The sequence below is a fragment of the Melopsittacus undulatus genome, chromosome 2, assembly GCF_012275295.1.
Source record: "Melopsittacus undulatus isolate bMelUnd1 chromosome 2, bMelUnd1.mat.Z, whole genome shotgun sequence".
Taxonomy (NCBI): domain Eukaryota; kingdom Metazoa; phylum Chordata; class Aves; order Psittaciformes; family Psittaculidae; genus Melopsittacus; species Melopsittacus undulatus.
In genome coordinates, this window is record NC_047528.1 from 68,111,359 (window position 1) to 68,128,590 (window position 17,232).

A 17,232-nucleotide genomic window follows, 5' to 3' on the forward strand; every position below is an offset into this window, starting at 1 on the left:
GAAATAGAATAGTGACTGTTTAAGGATCAGAATACAGGGGGATGTTGCTACTTCTGAAGCCTGCAGATACAAGAAATTAACATGTGACAGAAATACTTCCTGCAGGTGCAGAAAGAACATGTTTTCCCCCCATTTAATTTTATTCTATTTAAAGTTACTTTAAAAAGTAACTTAAAAGCAAAACTCTGTCAAAGACATTAAAAGAAGAAAATAAATGTTTTCTAACTGAAAAACAAAACAAAACAAGTCTATGTGAGAAGGATGACTAGCTCTTGTGCCATGACTGATACTGGAACCAGAAACAAATGCATTCAGTTGAGTATCCAACACTTTCACTTAAAACGGTTTTACATGTACATTATTTTGGTAAGCTCTTGTATCCAGCATACTTTGTTTAGTTTGGGTGCACAAACTAAAGACTTTAAAATATGCCTTTTTTCTGTCAACCAGGGATATATTTCAAGTCAGTCATTCGCCAATAACACAAGCAGACAAAATCTAAACATATTATGAACTATAACTGCTTAATTGGAGATTGATTATACCTGTGAATTAGCAAGACTAAATATTGCATGTGTAGTGTTTCATTTTACTAGCTAAAAACCCCATCTCTTTGGGAGCCCTCTTCCCCCAAATAAATAACGAAGTCTTTAGTTGAGAGGAGGTTTTAAGTTTTTATCACTTCAGAATTTAATTGCAGTAAATCAATAGTTTAAGCAAACCAATAATTTCTAAATAAAAAATAGAAGAGTAATTTATTCAGAAAGTTTTAAAATAAAGCTTAAACTGTAGCATGCACCAAGCTCTAGGGCTCTTACTTTGAGCAAGAACAGCTGGCTCAATAAATGCAGAAAGGAGAATAGGCTAGCATACTTCTGAAAATTAATTAGCTTAATTCTAATCATGAGTTTAGGGAAGGCCCATTTTTGGCTTTCACTACAAAGCAATTTTTTTCAAAAAAGGTTTTGCCTTAGCTTTGCAACTTAATCCATCTGCATGTCATTATCTCATCTGCTATACATTTCACTGGGCTAAAAATAAAAACAAAATTGAATGTTTGCTAAAGACAACTGGGAACAGACTTAAACGTTTTTCTACAGTGAACAGAAGTGGGGTATAAGCAAATTGTCAGAGAATTGCCCTCCTTACTATGCTGCACAGTGGCTTGTAAGAAAGAAGAGGAAAAGGTGCAATACAGAGATTACAATTTCACGAACTCATAGTTCAGATAAATGCTTAATGTACTTGCAGATTAAATGCAGTATCTCATTTGTCAGGGCAAATGTTTTTAACATATTTCAGCTTTACCTTTTTCGTACTGTACTCGACTTTACCACTAGACTGTCCAAACAATCTGTACTAGAGCCTAGCAGACAGAACCAATTACTTCCATGGCTGAACAACATTGACAAGACACTTGCTTCACTGAAGAGATCTATGTAATGTATATATGTACACATACACACATATATGTATGTATATACAAACACAGCAGATGAATGGATTATTTGTAACAGGAACTTCGTGTGAACAGATGTTAAATCTTAACTACAGCGCTTACAAAACCCTTTATCTAAAGCTTCAGGTACCAAGGTAAAGCTAATTGAATACAGGTATGAAATGCCTTGTTTCATCTCAGAGAAAATAATCTGTAATTATTAGTAATAACTTGCAGGACAGAATTTTATAAGACTGTATTGGGCAGTAGTTATTCCATCCCCAAGTATGACAAGGAAGAGCAAAGAATCCTCCTGCCATTTCTTAATCTGCAGAATAGTACTGCAAATATTGTTGCTATATTCACATCAGTTACTAGTTTACTTCTGGGATTTTATTAAACACTGATTTCTGTTGAAGACCACACTAGATTTTGTTAGTAAAGTACTGCTAGCATTTATTCAATACTCCTAGACTCAGGCCTACTTAAAATAAGCTGCTCCTCCAAAGAAAAGTAACCAGAAACGGCAGGACCTTCCCCTCCCACAGACCCTCAGGACATGCAGCAAGCTTTCACAATTTTAAGTAGGGTGGAGTTTGATGCAACCTGGAATCTGTTGAGAAACAAAACTACTCACAGGCAGAAGATCTCCTTCACTAACATTGGACAAGTAAGTTCTAGGAGCTCATGTACTCGTTATAACAACAAGCAAAACCTAATGCAGCAGGACATACTTGATACACCTTCAAGCATCTATAAGAAGGATGTGAGGAACCAAACTCATATGCTTTCAAGAAAAGCTTCCACAGTTTTGTTCCGGGTCAGACTATAAACTGGATAAAAGATCAACTCTGGGTTTCTTTTGTTGGAGAATATTCATTAAACGATTTTTCACATGCACAAAGAAAGTGAACTGAATGTCATTTTATAGAATTTTTATCTTTTAAGACTTCAGTGGAATCTGCTGTCAAGTCTACTGTTGAGAAAATGTAATGTCACTGATTTTTCCTTTGGGTACAGAAAAAATACTTCAGTCACATAACCCTATGAAGAGAAAAATAGAACTTTTCAAGTATAAAACTTGCTTAGAAAGAAAAATCCCCAGAGAAGGAAGTGGCAAGCAGCTTCAATATTATCATTATTTTACTTACTAGTGAACATAATCACATTAATATAGACTTTTCATTCAAAATTCCATTTAATTAATCCCAGAGTAAGGTCAGGATTCTAATGAGTACAGTCTATAGCCACAATCAAATGCTTAAGATAACAGTCTGCTCTTCGTTTAATGTTCATTGACTTATTCTACACTATTACCATTCAGTGTTTCTCTTACTAGGATAGAGTTCAGCAATTTCTTATGTTAAGAAAAACTACGATGCTGAAGAAATTGAGTCTTTCTTTACAAGGTTTCTAGCTGAATAGAAATAAAGACTGGCAGCATATTCAACTTTTCTGAAGGGACAAAGATACTTACTAACTAATCTTAATTTTGATTTTTCTACAAAGTTAACAGAAAATAGCTTTTCCCAATACAAATCACTTACTGTGGTAATGTACCGAGAATGAAATTCAGATGCTTCTTTTAAAAACAATAGGCCAGGATGACTATTCACCACATCCTACAAAAAAAAAAAAGGAACAATATCCCCAAACAGTATTCATTAGTGACTTATATATAAAACAATAAACACAGAATAACCCATCTGCTTCCTTAACCAAAACAGTTCAAATTAACTACCACAGTCATTGATGATAACTTCATTTACAACATGCTTCATATAAATGGCATTGCTTTTTTTCTGTCATTTAAAGAAGCCAGATCAACAAATAAACAAAACATAGTCTAGCTGGGCTGAAGATTTTGAACACTGTTGTAGCTTGTAAATCTGTGTCTGACTACAGTTCAGTAAAAGCCAATTTAGATTTTATTAACTCATTAGCAAAGGTGGTGTTTGCTCCTCTTTAAAAGAGGCTGTATTAGGTCTTAAATACATATGCCACTTTTCCTTTCCCTGCAAAGACCTTCCTTGATCTAAATAACTTCCAATTGCCTTTCTAAACTGTAGGGATTCTTCAATACATGTGCTATTCATGCAAGCAATTTCATATGCACGCATCTTTCTGTAGCTCCCAAAGACCTCACCTTAACAAAATGATTTACTGTAAAAGAAGTCACTCATTAGCATGAGTTACACTAAATATTATCAATAAACTGCAATGAAGACAATGAGAAAAGTATGTTTAGCTCAAAAAAAAAAAATCAGGCCTTTGTGAACTCATCATTTTTTTGTATTTCCAGAACAAGTTTCAATTGCAGTTTACTTGTAAAAAAGGAATGAAGTCTTCTTGCACCAAGTAGTTGCATCCAGGGTTCATTAGAAGATGAACAAACTTTGCAGCATCATCATAGCAGGTCTGAAGTATTCTGAAATACAAATATTTCCATTTAATACTCTCTACAGAAAATTTCTCGTGCTACCTTGTACAGGCATCCTAAAGGAAAACCTATGAAACCACAAATACATTTCATTCAAAAGCTAATTACAAACATCAAAGTACACTCCAGGTGAACTTATCAAAGCAGCACTGTCTCATATATTTACATTAAAGGAACCAAGTACGCCATGTAATGGATTACAAGAGAGAATATTTTAAAGTTAGAATTAGAATGAGAACATGAAAGAATTAAAAAGAATTTTGTCCAGAAGTGGCATCTACAAGTCAGGGCCATGGTTTTCATTTCTCCCATAAGCAGCCAGTCACTTACCAAACATTCTAAAATTTATAAACCCTGTAAATAAAGACCTGTTTGTTTATGTTAAAGTGATGATTTAGTTACATTTTCCCATCTATAAGTTTGCTGTCTGTGGTTGATTAAGGTAGTGTTTTATTACCCTTTACAGATAGCATTCAGAGCTTAAAATATCACATTTCAACTAAAAACATGCAGTACTTCCAAAAAAGTAATCTACTTACTTCCGCCACATTGCAACAAATTTATGAACTGACACGTATCCTGTTCGTTCACCTCCAGCACAATAAAACAAAGGACCTTTCCAGTAAAGTGGGCATTCACAAGCCTAGAATTGAAGTACACATCAAGTCAGTTTACTGATTGTTTATCTGAAGGTTACTCCCTCATTCATAATTCTTTCAAAACCTGTATTTTACAAGTATTAAGAAAACATTTTTTGTTTTAAACTGTTTCTGAAACCAACTGCACCTTCCAAAATAATTAACTGTAAGCAACTGCTTTAGGCTGAAATCCAAAAGTGGAAAGCAAAACATAGGGCAGCTTGCAGCATTCCTAATAGATGAATGCAGTCACATGTCTGCTCTGTCCCTGCTCCAAGCAGCTGAACAAAGCCCATGCTAATAAGCTATGCTAAAGGCCTGAATATATTTAAGCTGAGCTCAAGACAGCACAGTTACACAGCTTCTGAACTGAAGCAAATTTACATTTGTCTGGCTCAGAGGATGGCTCAACTATTCTGCATCCTTGCATATGCATGGCACATCTATCCAATTTTAAGTAGTAGGCCAGCCTGCCCTGAGCAGCAGTATCTTGCTTTAGGATACTCAAAAGTTACACCTTCACAAGTTCAGTGCTCCCACATATACCTACAGTGATGTTCCTATGTCTCCTCCAAGCTTCCTCAGTCATAACAGCTAAGTACCTATCTCTCTCCTAAAAGTAGCTACAACTTGGAGTAGTCAGACATGTCAGCATCTCTGAGAAGTTCATGTGGATCTCAAATTAGATTATGAATACTGCAAGATGTATAAGGTCACCAGAGCAAAAGGATGGCTACTTCTCATGTAATGGTTTAACCAGTACTTTGAAAAATAAGAAAAAGTGAATTTGATGAATACTGTCCTCAGATAGGGAAGCTTTTCCTTATGCTCCAGGAAGGTCTTTCATCACTGAACTGCAGGTGACCGGATCTCTCCACCCTTCTTGCCCAGACTTCCATCCCTTCCCACTTCTATGTGAAAGGAGCTGCAGAAGGCAGGAATCCTAGCATCAGCTCAGCAGTTAAACACTTCAAGTGAGGCAAACAAGGAGTTTCTGAACCCCAGGTCCTGCTCTTGTGACAAGTCTTTGTTTCTGTTTTCGAGACCCTGGACTTTAAATGCAAAGTGACTGCAACAGGGATGAAAAGCTGAGACTCATTACCAAGACCATGACTCATAGTGGTATTTCAAGCATTGATTCAGTATAACAAAACAGAAATTCAAGTAGCTTATTGTCTGTTACATAAAAATTTAAAAATATTTGCTGCTTTCTAAGCTTAGTATTTTGTCACTCTGCCATAACTCTAAACTAGCTCTTTGGTAACAATTAGGGGACTATAATCTCAAGTTACCAAACCATTTTGTCTTTCAGCATCTTTACAATGGAGGTTCATGACACTGTGAATAAGAAAAAAGTGTGGACACCTGAAAACAAAATCTGTATTACCAGTGCTTTTGCCTTAAGTTTGTTGGTCAATTGAGAATACAAAACATACAATGTGCCCTTCAGTATCTGGTTCATTATGCAACTAAAAAAAAATTCAATTTTTGTGTTAATGCTTGTTTCTTTTTATAAGCAAATTTAAGTGCATTTGAGACATAGAATCATAGAATAGTTAGGGTTGGAAAATACCTTAAGATCATCCAGTTCCAACCCCCCTGCCATGGGCAGGGACACCTCACACTAAACCATATCACACAAGGTTTCATCCAACCTGGCCCTGAACACTGCCAGGGATGGAGCATTCACTACCTCCCTGGGCAACCCATTCCAGTACCTCACCACCCTCACAGTAAAGAATTTCTTCCTTATATCCAATCTAAACCTCCCCTGTTTAAGTTTCAACCCGTTACCCCTTGTCCTATCACTACAGTCCCTAATGAACAGTCCCTCACCAGCATCCCTGTAGGCCCCCTTCAGATACTGGAAGGCTGCTATGAGGTCTCCATGCAGCCTTCTCTTCTCCAGGCTGCACAGCCCCAACTTTCTCAGCCTGTCTTCATACAGGAGGTGCTCCAGCCCCCTGATCATCCTCGTGGCCCTCCTCTGGACTTGTTCTAACAGTTCCATGTCCTTTCTATGTTGAGGACACCAGAACTGCACACAATACTCCAAGTGAGGTCTCACGAGAGCAGAGTAGAGGGGCAGGATCATCTCCTTCAACCTGCTGGTCACGCTCCTTTTGATGCAGCCCAGGATACGGTTGGCTTTCTGGGCTGTAAGTGCACACTGAAGCTGGCTCATGTTCATTTTCTCATTGACTAACACCCCCAAGTCCTTCTCCGCAGGACTACCATGAATTTCCTTTTTTCCCCAACCTGTAGCTGTGCCTGGGATTGCTCCCACCCAGGTGTAGGACCTTGCACTTGGCATGGTTAAACTTCATGAGGTTGGCATCAGCCCACCTCACAAGCGTGTCAAGGTCCCTCTGAATGGCATTCCTTCCCTCTAGCGTATCAACAGAGCCACACAGCTTCGTGTCATCATACCTGAGATAAAGATTTTCACACATAACTGTGCTATCTATCAACAGTGTTAAATATGAGATCTTACCGGTACTACCTTGTAAGAGATGGAAACACAATGCAAGAAAAAAAGCACACAGAACTCATGTTTGCTTTCCATAGGTATACAGTACTAAAAGCAGCCAGCCAGCAAGTTCACCTTTGCAACCTTCCCCATGTCTTCTAATGTTGCTCTCTCATTTGGAAACTCGGAGAAAGTTCTCTCAATTTTGGCAATCACAGCATCTATATTCACTTTTTCCTTAGGACATCCTCGAGGAAAATAGAAAGTCGGAATGTTTTGACTAAGCGATGGTGGTAAAGTTTCTTCCTTCTTTGTCTGAACCTAAATAGATAAAATACACATTTCACAGACAGGTAAAATGAAATCACCCCAGATGACTTGACTCTCTTGGTATTACATGTTACAATACACCTTCGAAAAGATTTTTGATAATAGGTTGAATAAACTATTTAAAATTGAGAGCACACTGGAAAAAAATTATGAGTATTTCCAAACCATTTAGAAAGATTCCATGGTTGTTAAAAATTTAATAAAAACAATTTAAATCTTTGATGTATCAAGTTAAGATTAATACACCAGACAGCTTCTTGAAGATGTCTGAAGTAACTCAGGTTCTATTATCAGTTACAGAAGAAGAAAACTTCAACTTCTAGCTTAACAGAGAGGTCATGAAGGAATTTGCTTTTGAAATATTTCTAGTTTTACAGCTTCAGAATTTGAAATAAGCATGACAACTTTGTTTCAAAGCACCAACCTTGTTTACTTAGATACAGTGAAGATTTTTTTTTTAATCCTAAAAAAAATGCTTGATTTTATAAAGGTAGTAATTCACGTAGAGGGATTTTTTTTCTTGTAAACTATGCAAAATTATGGCATGAGACCTTAGAAATTTGTCTCAAGAATTTCTGATATACCAGACTAGTAAAAAAAAAATCATGACCAGCAATAAGAGAGTTTATTTATTTAAATGCATTTTGCTTCAATAAAGGAGTTTGCCTTGTACTTAGTTTCCAAAGCAAAGTCTGATAAAGCAGAGAAACAAAGATAACGATCAAAGTAACTACAGAGTTATGTGGCAACTTAAAATTAGCAATTAAAAATGAAGCCTTTCATCCCAAGGCCATTATTTAAATGTAAAACGATGGTTAAGGTTATATGGTAGCTCATTCTTCTGTTAAATGTGTTCAAGATCCTGAATTCCATCTCATTTCCAACCAGAATTAGTGGTGGAAGAAAAAACACCTCCCCCAGAAAAAAACCTCAACACCCCTCAAACTCCAGCCCTTATCTTACTCCTTATCACCTTTGTCAAAGTGCCCATAAAGATATGCAGCTTTCCTACCACATTCAAAGTCCTTATGTCAATGAAAGAACTAAGTGCTTAGAGTCAGCAGATCTTAATTTGCAGGGTTCCAACGCAGGAGCCTTCACTGGAATGCTACACATACTAAAACCAGCCTGAACTAACCCCTCTTTCCCCTGACACTGGAAGAGTTCTTCAGAGAAGAAGAGAGGTTCAACAGAACTATTTTTCTCCCCAGCCCCCCACTTCCCCACAAAAGTAATAGTTTACTTCCGGTACCTCAGAATGCACAATAAATTATTTCCATTAGGTTCAAGTTCTTCAGTGTTCTTCAGTGCATGTGGAGATCTCAGTTCAGGATTTGTAGTAAGCCCTGTACTAGTATCTGTAACTTCCTTGAGTGTTCTGACTTATACAATGAAGGTTTTTTATTTATTTTTCATCTTTGTGTCTGTTGTAAACATGTTCCAGATCATGATTATGAAGTTAAGCAACAGATTCAGAACTGTAGACAGACATATATGTGGAAAAAAACAGATTTTTCCAATATGAAAATGTTGTTTAAGCACTACTTTGAATTCAGCATGTTTAGTGTGAAAATATATAACATTTAATCTGTAAAATGGTATATTTATTCAAGTTTAAAACCAACTATAGAATACAAACCTCTTGCTGCAAGATAAAATAACCCTCCTTACACTGTAAGATATTGCCTATTTCTACATGCTGGTTTCCCAAAGTCAGTGAAAGAAGAAACCGTGAAAGTTCTTCACTTGCATCAGAAGGAGTGTGATCACTTCACAACCATTTCAGATAGATTTATTTGGTGCCTACATATAGGCATCTAGCAAGAATACCATTTAGGGCACAAACCAAAATGCTTTTGAATATTCCACATGGTATCCAGCAGCCAGCTCAGAGCACAGCTCTCACTCTTTGTCTGCCATGCGGGTGTTCTGAATACACTAATACTTCTTAAACGCCACTAGCAATGTGCAATTGGACAACTGAGCTGCGCTGTTAATATCAGTCAACACAGGGATAAATGCCTGTATGGAAGAAACAGGTTGCTGAAAACTATCAGCTCCAACTAATGCACTACATAGTATTGAATCTCCCCTCCCTCCTTATCTTCCCTTGAAGCGCCAGTGATTTTTCTCTCAGCCTGTATCCCATCTGGCAACTGAAAGACTGGTACAACTGAGGTCGCTCTGCTTCTAATGGAGAAACATGGGATACTAAAGGGACTCCAAAAGCTTCACTACTTTTCTATCATTTCAGTTAGTTACTTAGATAGAAGCTGATGAAGAGAGGCAGTTCTATTATTTCAGGGAAACCAAAATGTGCTAATTGCATGAGATTAAGCTGTTCTAAAGTCAATTACACCTTTATCCAGGGAATTTCTTCATTAAGAACTGCTATATGCCTGCTAATGCTGAATCTTTTGACTAAAAAATCTGCAGCAACAGTTCATTATTGCTTTTACTAAAGTATTCTATTTCAGTGGTGAATTTAACATTTAGAAAGGAATCCATATTTTCTTACAGCTTTAAGTTAAAACTTTAAATACTGTTGCAAGTAAGCTAAACTGACAAAAGAAACTGGTTTGGTAAGTGAAGATTTTCCTTGCAACTTGTCAAGAAACAGCACAAACAATAACATGCTTGGGGTTAAGGATAACAGCTGTATAAGCTTGTGAATAACTGAAAGGAGAAATGTGTGCTGCAGTGTCATGACTGAATGGTGCATTAACCTCTGCAATAAGTATATGTAAAGTCCAGAATCTGTAATTGTGTTGGGAAGTTGACACTGAAGTTCATGTAAGAAAATTCCCGGTTTGTAATAATGTAAACAAACTTATGTAAGATTTATCTATAAGAGAATCCAAGGAAATCTTTAATACATAACCAGTTTTTACTGCTGACATACAGAATCATACTATCTAACACTTACTTGCCCTAACTTTTAAAAAGGAGGAAGTGGAAGTTTATGTTCCACCATACACAGTTTGCTGTTCAAAGGGCAAACTTCCCATTTTATTTTGCAATCTCTCCAGATCCTTTTCCAACTGTTTTCCAGTGTTTATAACAACAGTATAAAACCATTATTATAATTACAATATTGTACCAGAGAACATGGATACACCTAATTCCAAAGAGAGAAGTTCAGTCTTGCTAGATAGTCTTTTTAGATATACTAACAGATGAGTTGCATTTGACAGTTAACTTCATGATAAGCAAAAATAAAGATAGCAGAGATTTTAAGATGAGATGCCCTTTTCCTTCTCTCTCAACTGAAAGAACAAGCTGATAATGGAGTTGTTCAGTGACAGGATATGTTTCTGAAATAAAAAGGAATGGGGTGCTTGTTCCCAGGTATTTTAAGGCTGTACACTCAGAAAAGTCTAGATCCACATCTGCACATACAGAATACCAACCAAAAGATCTGAACTCCACAAAGGGGATGAATATGTGGATTCAAATGAAAGTAAAACTTCACTATAAAAGGACTTGTTGTGATAATTTTCAAATGTGCAATGCATAAGCTATTCTTCAACAGACTGGGTCTTCTTTATCACAATTTATGCTGATCTTACCTGGGTGAAAAAAAACTACTTAATAAGCCAAAAGGATTTTCTACAGAGGTATGTTATTCAGCCTTTTAAATCCTAACATCCCTGCAACCACTTGTATACAGTGCTTATAAACAATTTAACAACTCCAGATACTGCATGAAGTTCTCTGAAACACAATAGAAAATAGAAGTCAACACAGAGACCCAAATGCTGTTTAGCACATCAACTGGAATATTCTAAGCTTATGCTACACTGCTGTTTTCCTAGGTAAAAAGTCTCTGCTTTATTTAATTCGGTAAGTTCTTAACAGAATACAGGTGTTCCTACAGCCTATCGATGTTGAAGGGCAACTGTGAATGTAAGAAAATGTTATTGGTAAACAGGCTCAAAAAGAGTACCTTAGCAGCCCTCCCATTTCTTTGTTCTTTTATAGCCATCCATCTAAACCAATAAAGTCACAGGAATATTTCTTCTTATGATCTATTTGATTGCACACTGAATCCCTAGATAAGTAAGTGACATGATGAATAGCTTCATGGAATTTAAATCTTGAAAAGAGCAGGTAAAAGATTTATGCTACTATTGTCTATAAAAGGGTTCAGTTTCACTTGGAAGCAAAATACATTAATTTAGAAAAATCTGTTCCAACATCTCAAATATTTTGGCATGTTAAAGTGCCTTCAAAAATGTGCTTCAGGATAGGTAAAAGTAAGCTTACCACCAGAACTTCCCTCAGGACAAGCCCAGAGAAACGTGTCTCTGTAATGTCAGCTCTTTTGACCTTGTGGTAGACATTCAAGAATTCTAATAATTTAAGTTAAGGAAGTGATGTTTTCCCCTCGTTCTCTGCATGTTTTTCATTAGCCTCTTTCTAGTCAAACTAAAAAGACAGATTTATTACTTCAGGAGTTAACTGACTGCATCAACTTGATAGGCTTAATAGTATTATTTCCTCTGTGAAAGATGATCCTTTGACAAATTAAAGCTTTCATTTTTGTTTGTTGTTACTGTTTTTAAACCAAGCTGGATTTCTCTAAAGTGTAGCTACTGCCCTGAAAATAGCTTGAAAACAGTGAAGTAATCTGAAAGCTTAATAATGAAGTTTCACACACCACATAAAATAGGCTACACCAAGTACACCTGCATCTTCCCCCATACAGGGTTTACAGACCCATGCCTCAGTAAGAGTGATAGTAAAGCAGCATGGTGAATTGCCTCGGGTCACCAAGACAGCTAGAGAGCTAAGTTAAAAAAAAAAAACACCTATTTGTCCTCATCCAGTTTCACAGTTGATTCCACATAGAAGCAACATGGTTCTATGCTAACATAAGGAAGTTAGAGGAATACTGTGGTAGTATTGTTTGAAATAAGCTTACATTAAGCTTAAAACAATACCAAGACTTGTCCAATGGATCTTGTCTAACTCAGAAAGTTAAGACATATGTGAATGATGATACTTAGAGACACCTACAGATTATGAACTTATGCTAAAACCAGGTGAAAGTGTTTCCCCTGGCAACAAACATTTTAGCCCCAGTTGCTTCTTTCTGTCCCGCACGTGAGTTTGCTGTCCTTCAGTCACTATCTGTCAGCTGGCTTTGGATGTGTTCTAGAGACTAATTTTATCATACATGCTCCTCTTTCTTTTCCACAGTAAGAGATAAACATCTATTAATTTTAACCCTGGTGCAATTTTTGACTAGGTTTTTTTTGCTGTTAGCCTTTAGCTCAGATGATTTCTCTGATCCAGTTTGGTTTGTAGTCACTTAAAATTTGTACTACAGTGAAGGGAAAGCAATGGAAAAATTAACATTTTTTTCATAAAGTTCTAGGCATATACCCATTAGAAAAAAAAAAAAGTACTCTGAACTACACTGTTTCTGATTTTATATATACTGGGCATCTGAACTAGCACAAAGGAGCGGGGTTCAGCAACCCTGCAGTGCAATCTGCATTACAGACAGCAATTTCATGTTCACCTTCAAATTCTGACCAAACATCTTGGGAGTCTCCTGCCTGCACACCAGGTTGTGCACTCACCTCCATTTTACAGACTGACTGCTAGCATTCTCGTCTCATTTATGCATATTCTTAGCAACTCATCCTCAACCCTACTTCTGCATAAAGCTTACGGTCATTTGGTCACATGATTCAATGTAAATGATAATCCTTACCCGTGAATCAGCTTTACTCTAAAGATGGACACATACACTGCTGTCATATTCTGGCATAATTAAAGTACCCTAAGTTTCTGGGATCAACATATTGCAGCAAGTAGTAATTCCATAAGCAAATCAAAAGAGATTAGTGGGGTTTACAGCAGTCAGGAATAACATGAAGAAGGATACTGGACAACAAAAAAACAAAGTCTAAGGAAGATCCTAACTTGCACTATGACTTGCAGAAGGAAAGAGGAATACAACAGAGTTAGAAGTAGGATTCCATGGCTTAAAAAATCTATTCAATTTCTAATTTGCTGGAACCAGCTGTAAGATAAATTGTGAATCTAACTAATCTTTTCCCTCTTCTATTCACTGACAACCTGAGTTAAGCAAAGCCCTTCCTGATTTGGCAACTGGCAACCAAAGTACAAATAGAAAGCTCAAAAGAATTAGTTGATTTGTGTGGTTTTGTCTTTTTAATCACTCGGTATCAAATTCTCTTGTACCTTTAGTGCAGTACCTCACCACCAATGCAGTCCATGTTGACAGCAAGCATCAACTTCAACAGCAAAATATCAATCCTTCAAGACCATCCCAGGTTACTAAGTGGCAGAAATAAGAACCTACATGCATTTTACAATTTAATGATGGAAAATTCAGCTTATATTAGCAAACCAGAATTCAAGTCTATTCTGTCACTGAAATACTGTTTGTGAACTAACCTCTGATTTTGAGGTAAACCCCCCTTATTTTGTCAGTAGTTCGCTAGTAGAAGCTATTTTCTTCCTACTTCAAATCTCAAGGCAGCAGTGTAAGAAGTAGCTCAGCTAGTTACCCTTAATTGCATGCTAGCTAGAGAAAGAAACACCACACCCAGTTCAAGTGAAATCTCTGTGGTAAAGCCCGTCACTGGATAGTCTTGAAAGTCTTATTAAAGCTTAAAATTTTTGATAGTTGCACAACTATCAGTAACTCTTTCCCCCTTTAATTCAACCAAGCCATATTGAAACAGCCAAAATGAGCTTCAAGAGAAAGCCACCAAAGCCTCAGACTCAGTATTTTGGCAGAGCACACAAACTTTGTGCCACCTACATAAAACTATTTGGGATAGTGTGTTAATTCCCCTGTAGGAGGAGACAGTAGGTGGTGGCATCCAGGAAGAGCTTCTACCCGAAACTATGAAATACATTCCATACGCACTATCTTGTGTATTAAAACTAAACCCACATTCAACTAAAAGCATGTGTAAACGGTCACCACAAAAGTTACATTACATGCACACATACAAAAGTAACATGCAATAAACAAACAAACACTGGAGAACTTTCAAATGGTCAAACCCTGATTTTCCTGGTTTAGTGAAGACTGAACTCTCCAAGCTAAACTGGCATCACTTTTCTGCATGGTGCCTAACCATATACATAACACAGACTTCCCAATCTCCTCACTTACAGTGATACATATGCTGCACCAACAGCTCTCTTAGCAAGTTCTACAACTCTCATTTCAGAAGTACCAGAATTCTCTTGATTTTTAGCTAGATAGAGCTAACACAGACAAATCACATAGTCCTGTTGGGAACTGGAGAATGCTACTGCAAATGCATTATTGCTGTAGAAGCACCTCCAAACATGACGGCGTATTTTTGAGGTTTTGTACAGTCACATAGAGCTTCAGCATCAAAAAAGTTCCAGTTATGCAAGTACAAGGAGTTGAATGATTTATTCAGGACTGCCCTGGGGTGGGAATGGAACAGCAAAAGGAAGAGGCAATCAACTATCCTCCAAAGCTATGAGCACAAAAGACATGTTACATGCACATCCATCAGATGTTGCTACATTTTTACCAAAGGCTTTAGAGGTGGGATCCTCTAGCAGTTTGCTGCAGCTGACTAGTGAAAATAGTTTTTGTTTCTTCCCCATACTCTGTTAATTTACAAAAGATAAAAGGCACATTTTATAATATAGGAAACCCCAAGAGTCTTCGGGAAAAGAAAAAAAAATATAAAAGAAAAATCTACTCTGTGAAAGGCAGCTTCTACATTTTGTGGTAAGAGAGAAGTGGTGCAAAAATACCAGTCACTGACTGTAAGTTGTTGCCAGCCTCCATTTTATGAGTTATGTCAAATCGAGGATCCCAGCCACAGATATACTCAGTTTGTTGTACAGTTGCAGCTTTCCTGGAAAATACCCCAGTCCTACGTTAAATCAGTACTCCTATTCTTTACCAATCTATTCTGTTACCCCAGCTGTTTTCAGAAGACAAGCTGGTGAGATCCTCTTGATCATTTTGATCATTAACATGATAATCTTGACTGTACACAGCCAACAGACCACACTGGAACTCACTACTCATAAAGGAATCATGACTGCCTAAGCATCATTTTAATGGGGAAAAACTGACACCTGAGGAAATTCTAACATCTGTCTACAGAAAACAGCCCTCATCAGGACAGGCCATCATGTTCAACATCAGAAGTAGCAAACAGGGCTAAGACAGACATCTACTTGATCTGCAACAGTGTCTCATCCTTACATGTTTACAACAAAAGTTTCCATCAGTCAATGCAATTGAGCTTAGGAAAAATCCACTCAAGAAAAATATCAACAAGCTCAGCCTTGTTACTGAGCTGCAGAGTCGTCAACACATACAAAAGCAAGTATTCTGTCAGATACTGTTGTCTGGAATTCAGCTGAAGCAAGTATTCTAACAGTATTCTTGTCTGGCAATGCTCCTGACAATCCCAAAACCAATCTTACATCCTACTTACCCTGTAAAAACCGAAGGATATTTTGTATGAAGATGTGCCAAACTGTTTCAGGTTTTCTAGCATACAAAGTCCCACCATCAAGTTATACAGCATCTACTATTAGTAGCATTAGTGATAACAAAGGTATGGGAAGTACTCTAAAGATGCAGAAAAGGCTAGTCAAACTTTTATCCTAGGTGAAAAAGAAATCAAAACTCTTCAATGTCTGCACTGCTGGGTCAAATAGCTGTAGAGGGAACTGATATCTAGACTCTTAAATCATGCATGCAAGTAAGCTGTAACAAATTTGCACCGTACTGGCTTTTCTACAGAAACAGTACACATTGGCACAAATTTATTACCAGCCATAAGCTAGTAATAAATAAAGAAGCTGTTGCCACAGGGCAGCCAGCACATTTTAAGTTTGAACCAGGAGTCTCCATTGTAAAAGTGGAGTTTGCTTAGAGCCTCCTTTAAGAGGCTAGAGCTTAAGACCTGACAGTCCATTAGCAAGGAACCATTTATGGAAAATGTTTCAACTAGCCAGTCTCAGCTGGCACCTTAAATATTTTCACTCTATCTTTAATGTTGGCATCTGCTCCAGAAAACTGGCATTATATCAACAAACTACCATCAAGTCTAACTATCAGCTACAGTCGGAATGAGATTTTTTTCCCCTCTCTGCTCCTGCTCCAGCAAACACTTGGATTTTTTTTTAAAAAAAACCAAACAGTCTGATATCAGGCATGCACATTCTTATGTAAAAATGGATATTGGGTGCTCCCTCCGTGGTGCTAAAAGGGCTCCAAATGATGTTAAATTAGAAGATTGATGCTAATAGGAAAGCAGCCCTGCCAGAGGCTTCTGTTACAGAGCCTACTTCTGTGACTATAGCTGTAAAACTAATTGCCTCACTTCAAATTTGTATTACCTCAGAAATGGGATTGTTATCCTAATGACTGGAAGAATCAGTCCATTACAGTATAACCACACACCAGCCCAGCACATAAACACCTAAAGGGCTTTGTGTTTGTTGCTCTCTTGTACATACCACAAGCATTTATGCAACATTTTGGTAACAGAGGAGTGCAAAAGTGATCAAGAAGCACTAATGCCTAAGCTTACTTCACTCAGAAAGAAAGCCAATCTTGTGAGGCACTGCAGAAATTGAAGAAATAGCTCTCATACAGCTGACATAAATAGCATGTGTAAACAGCATTTAGTGTCATTAACAGGTGGTCATGGAACTAGCAGTTCTCCATTTCCACCCCGAGGTGTGATAAATACAACTACAGGAATCACCAAGTGGTAACACCAGATAAACATATGAGGCATTAAATGTATCAAAAAACACACCAGCACTCAGTTCTAGCACTGACATTCATAGGATTAAAGACTTATGTCTGCTTTTTTTCCTGCCTGTTTTTAAATCACCACATTCAGCACAAATTTATCTG

At 37.2% G+C, this 17,232-nt stretch overlaps 1 protein-coding gene across 1 annotated transcript in view; it reads right to left on the reverse strand.

Moving 5' to 3' along the window:
* The window catches only part of PPP2R3B (protein phosphatase 2 regulatory subunit B''beta), a 50,323-nt gene that overhangs the window by 13,785 nt on the left and 19,306 nt on the right, over positions 1-17,232 (reverse strand). The window contains exons 3-6 of the mRNA XM_005151404.3: positions 7,122-7,307; positions 4,418-4,521; positions 3,764-3,866; positions 2,986-3,060 (exon numbers count right to left, since the gene is read on the reverse strand). Coding sequence (XP_005151461.2) covers positions 2,986-3,060; positions 3,764-3,866; positions 4,418-4,521; positions 7,122-7,307 — 468 coding nt within the window. The remainder of the gene's footprint in view (positions 1-2,985; positions 3,061-3,763; positions 3,867-4,417; positions 4,522-7,121; positions 7,308-17,232) is intronic.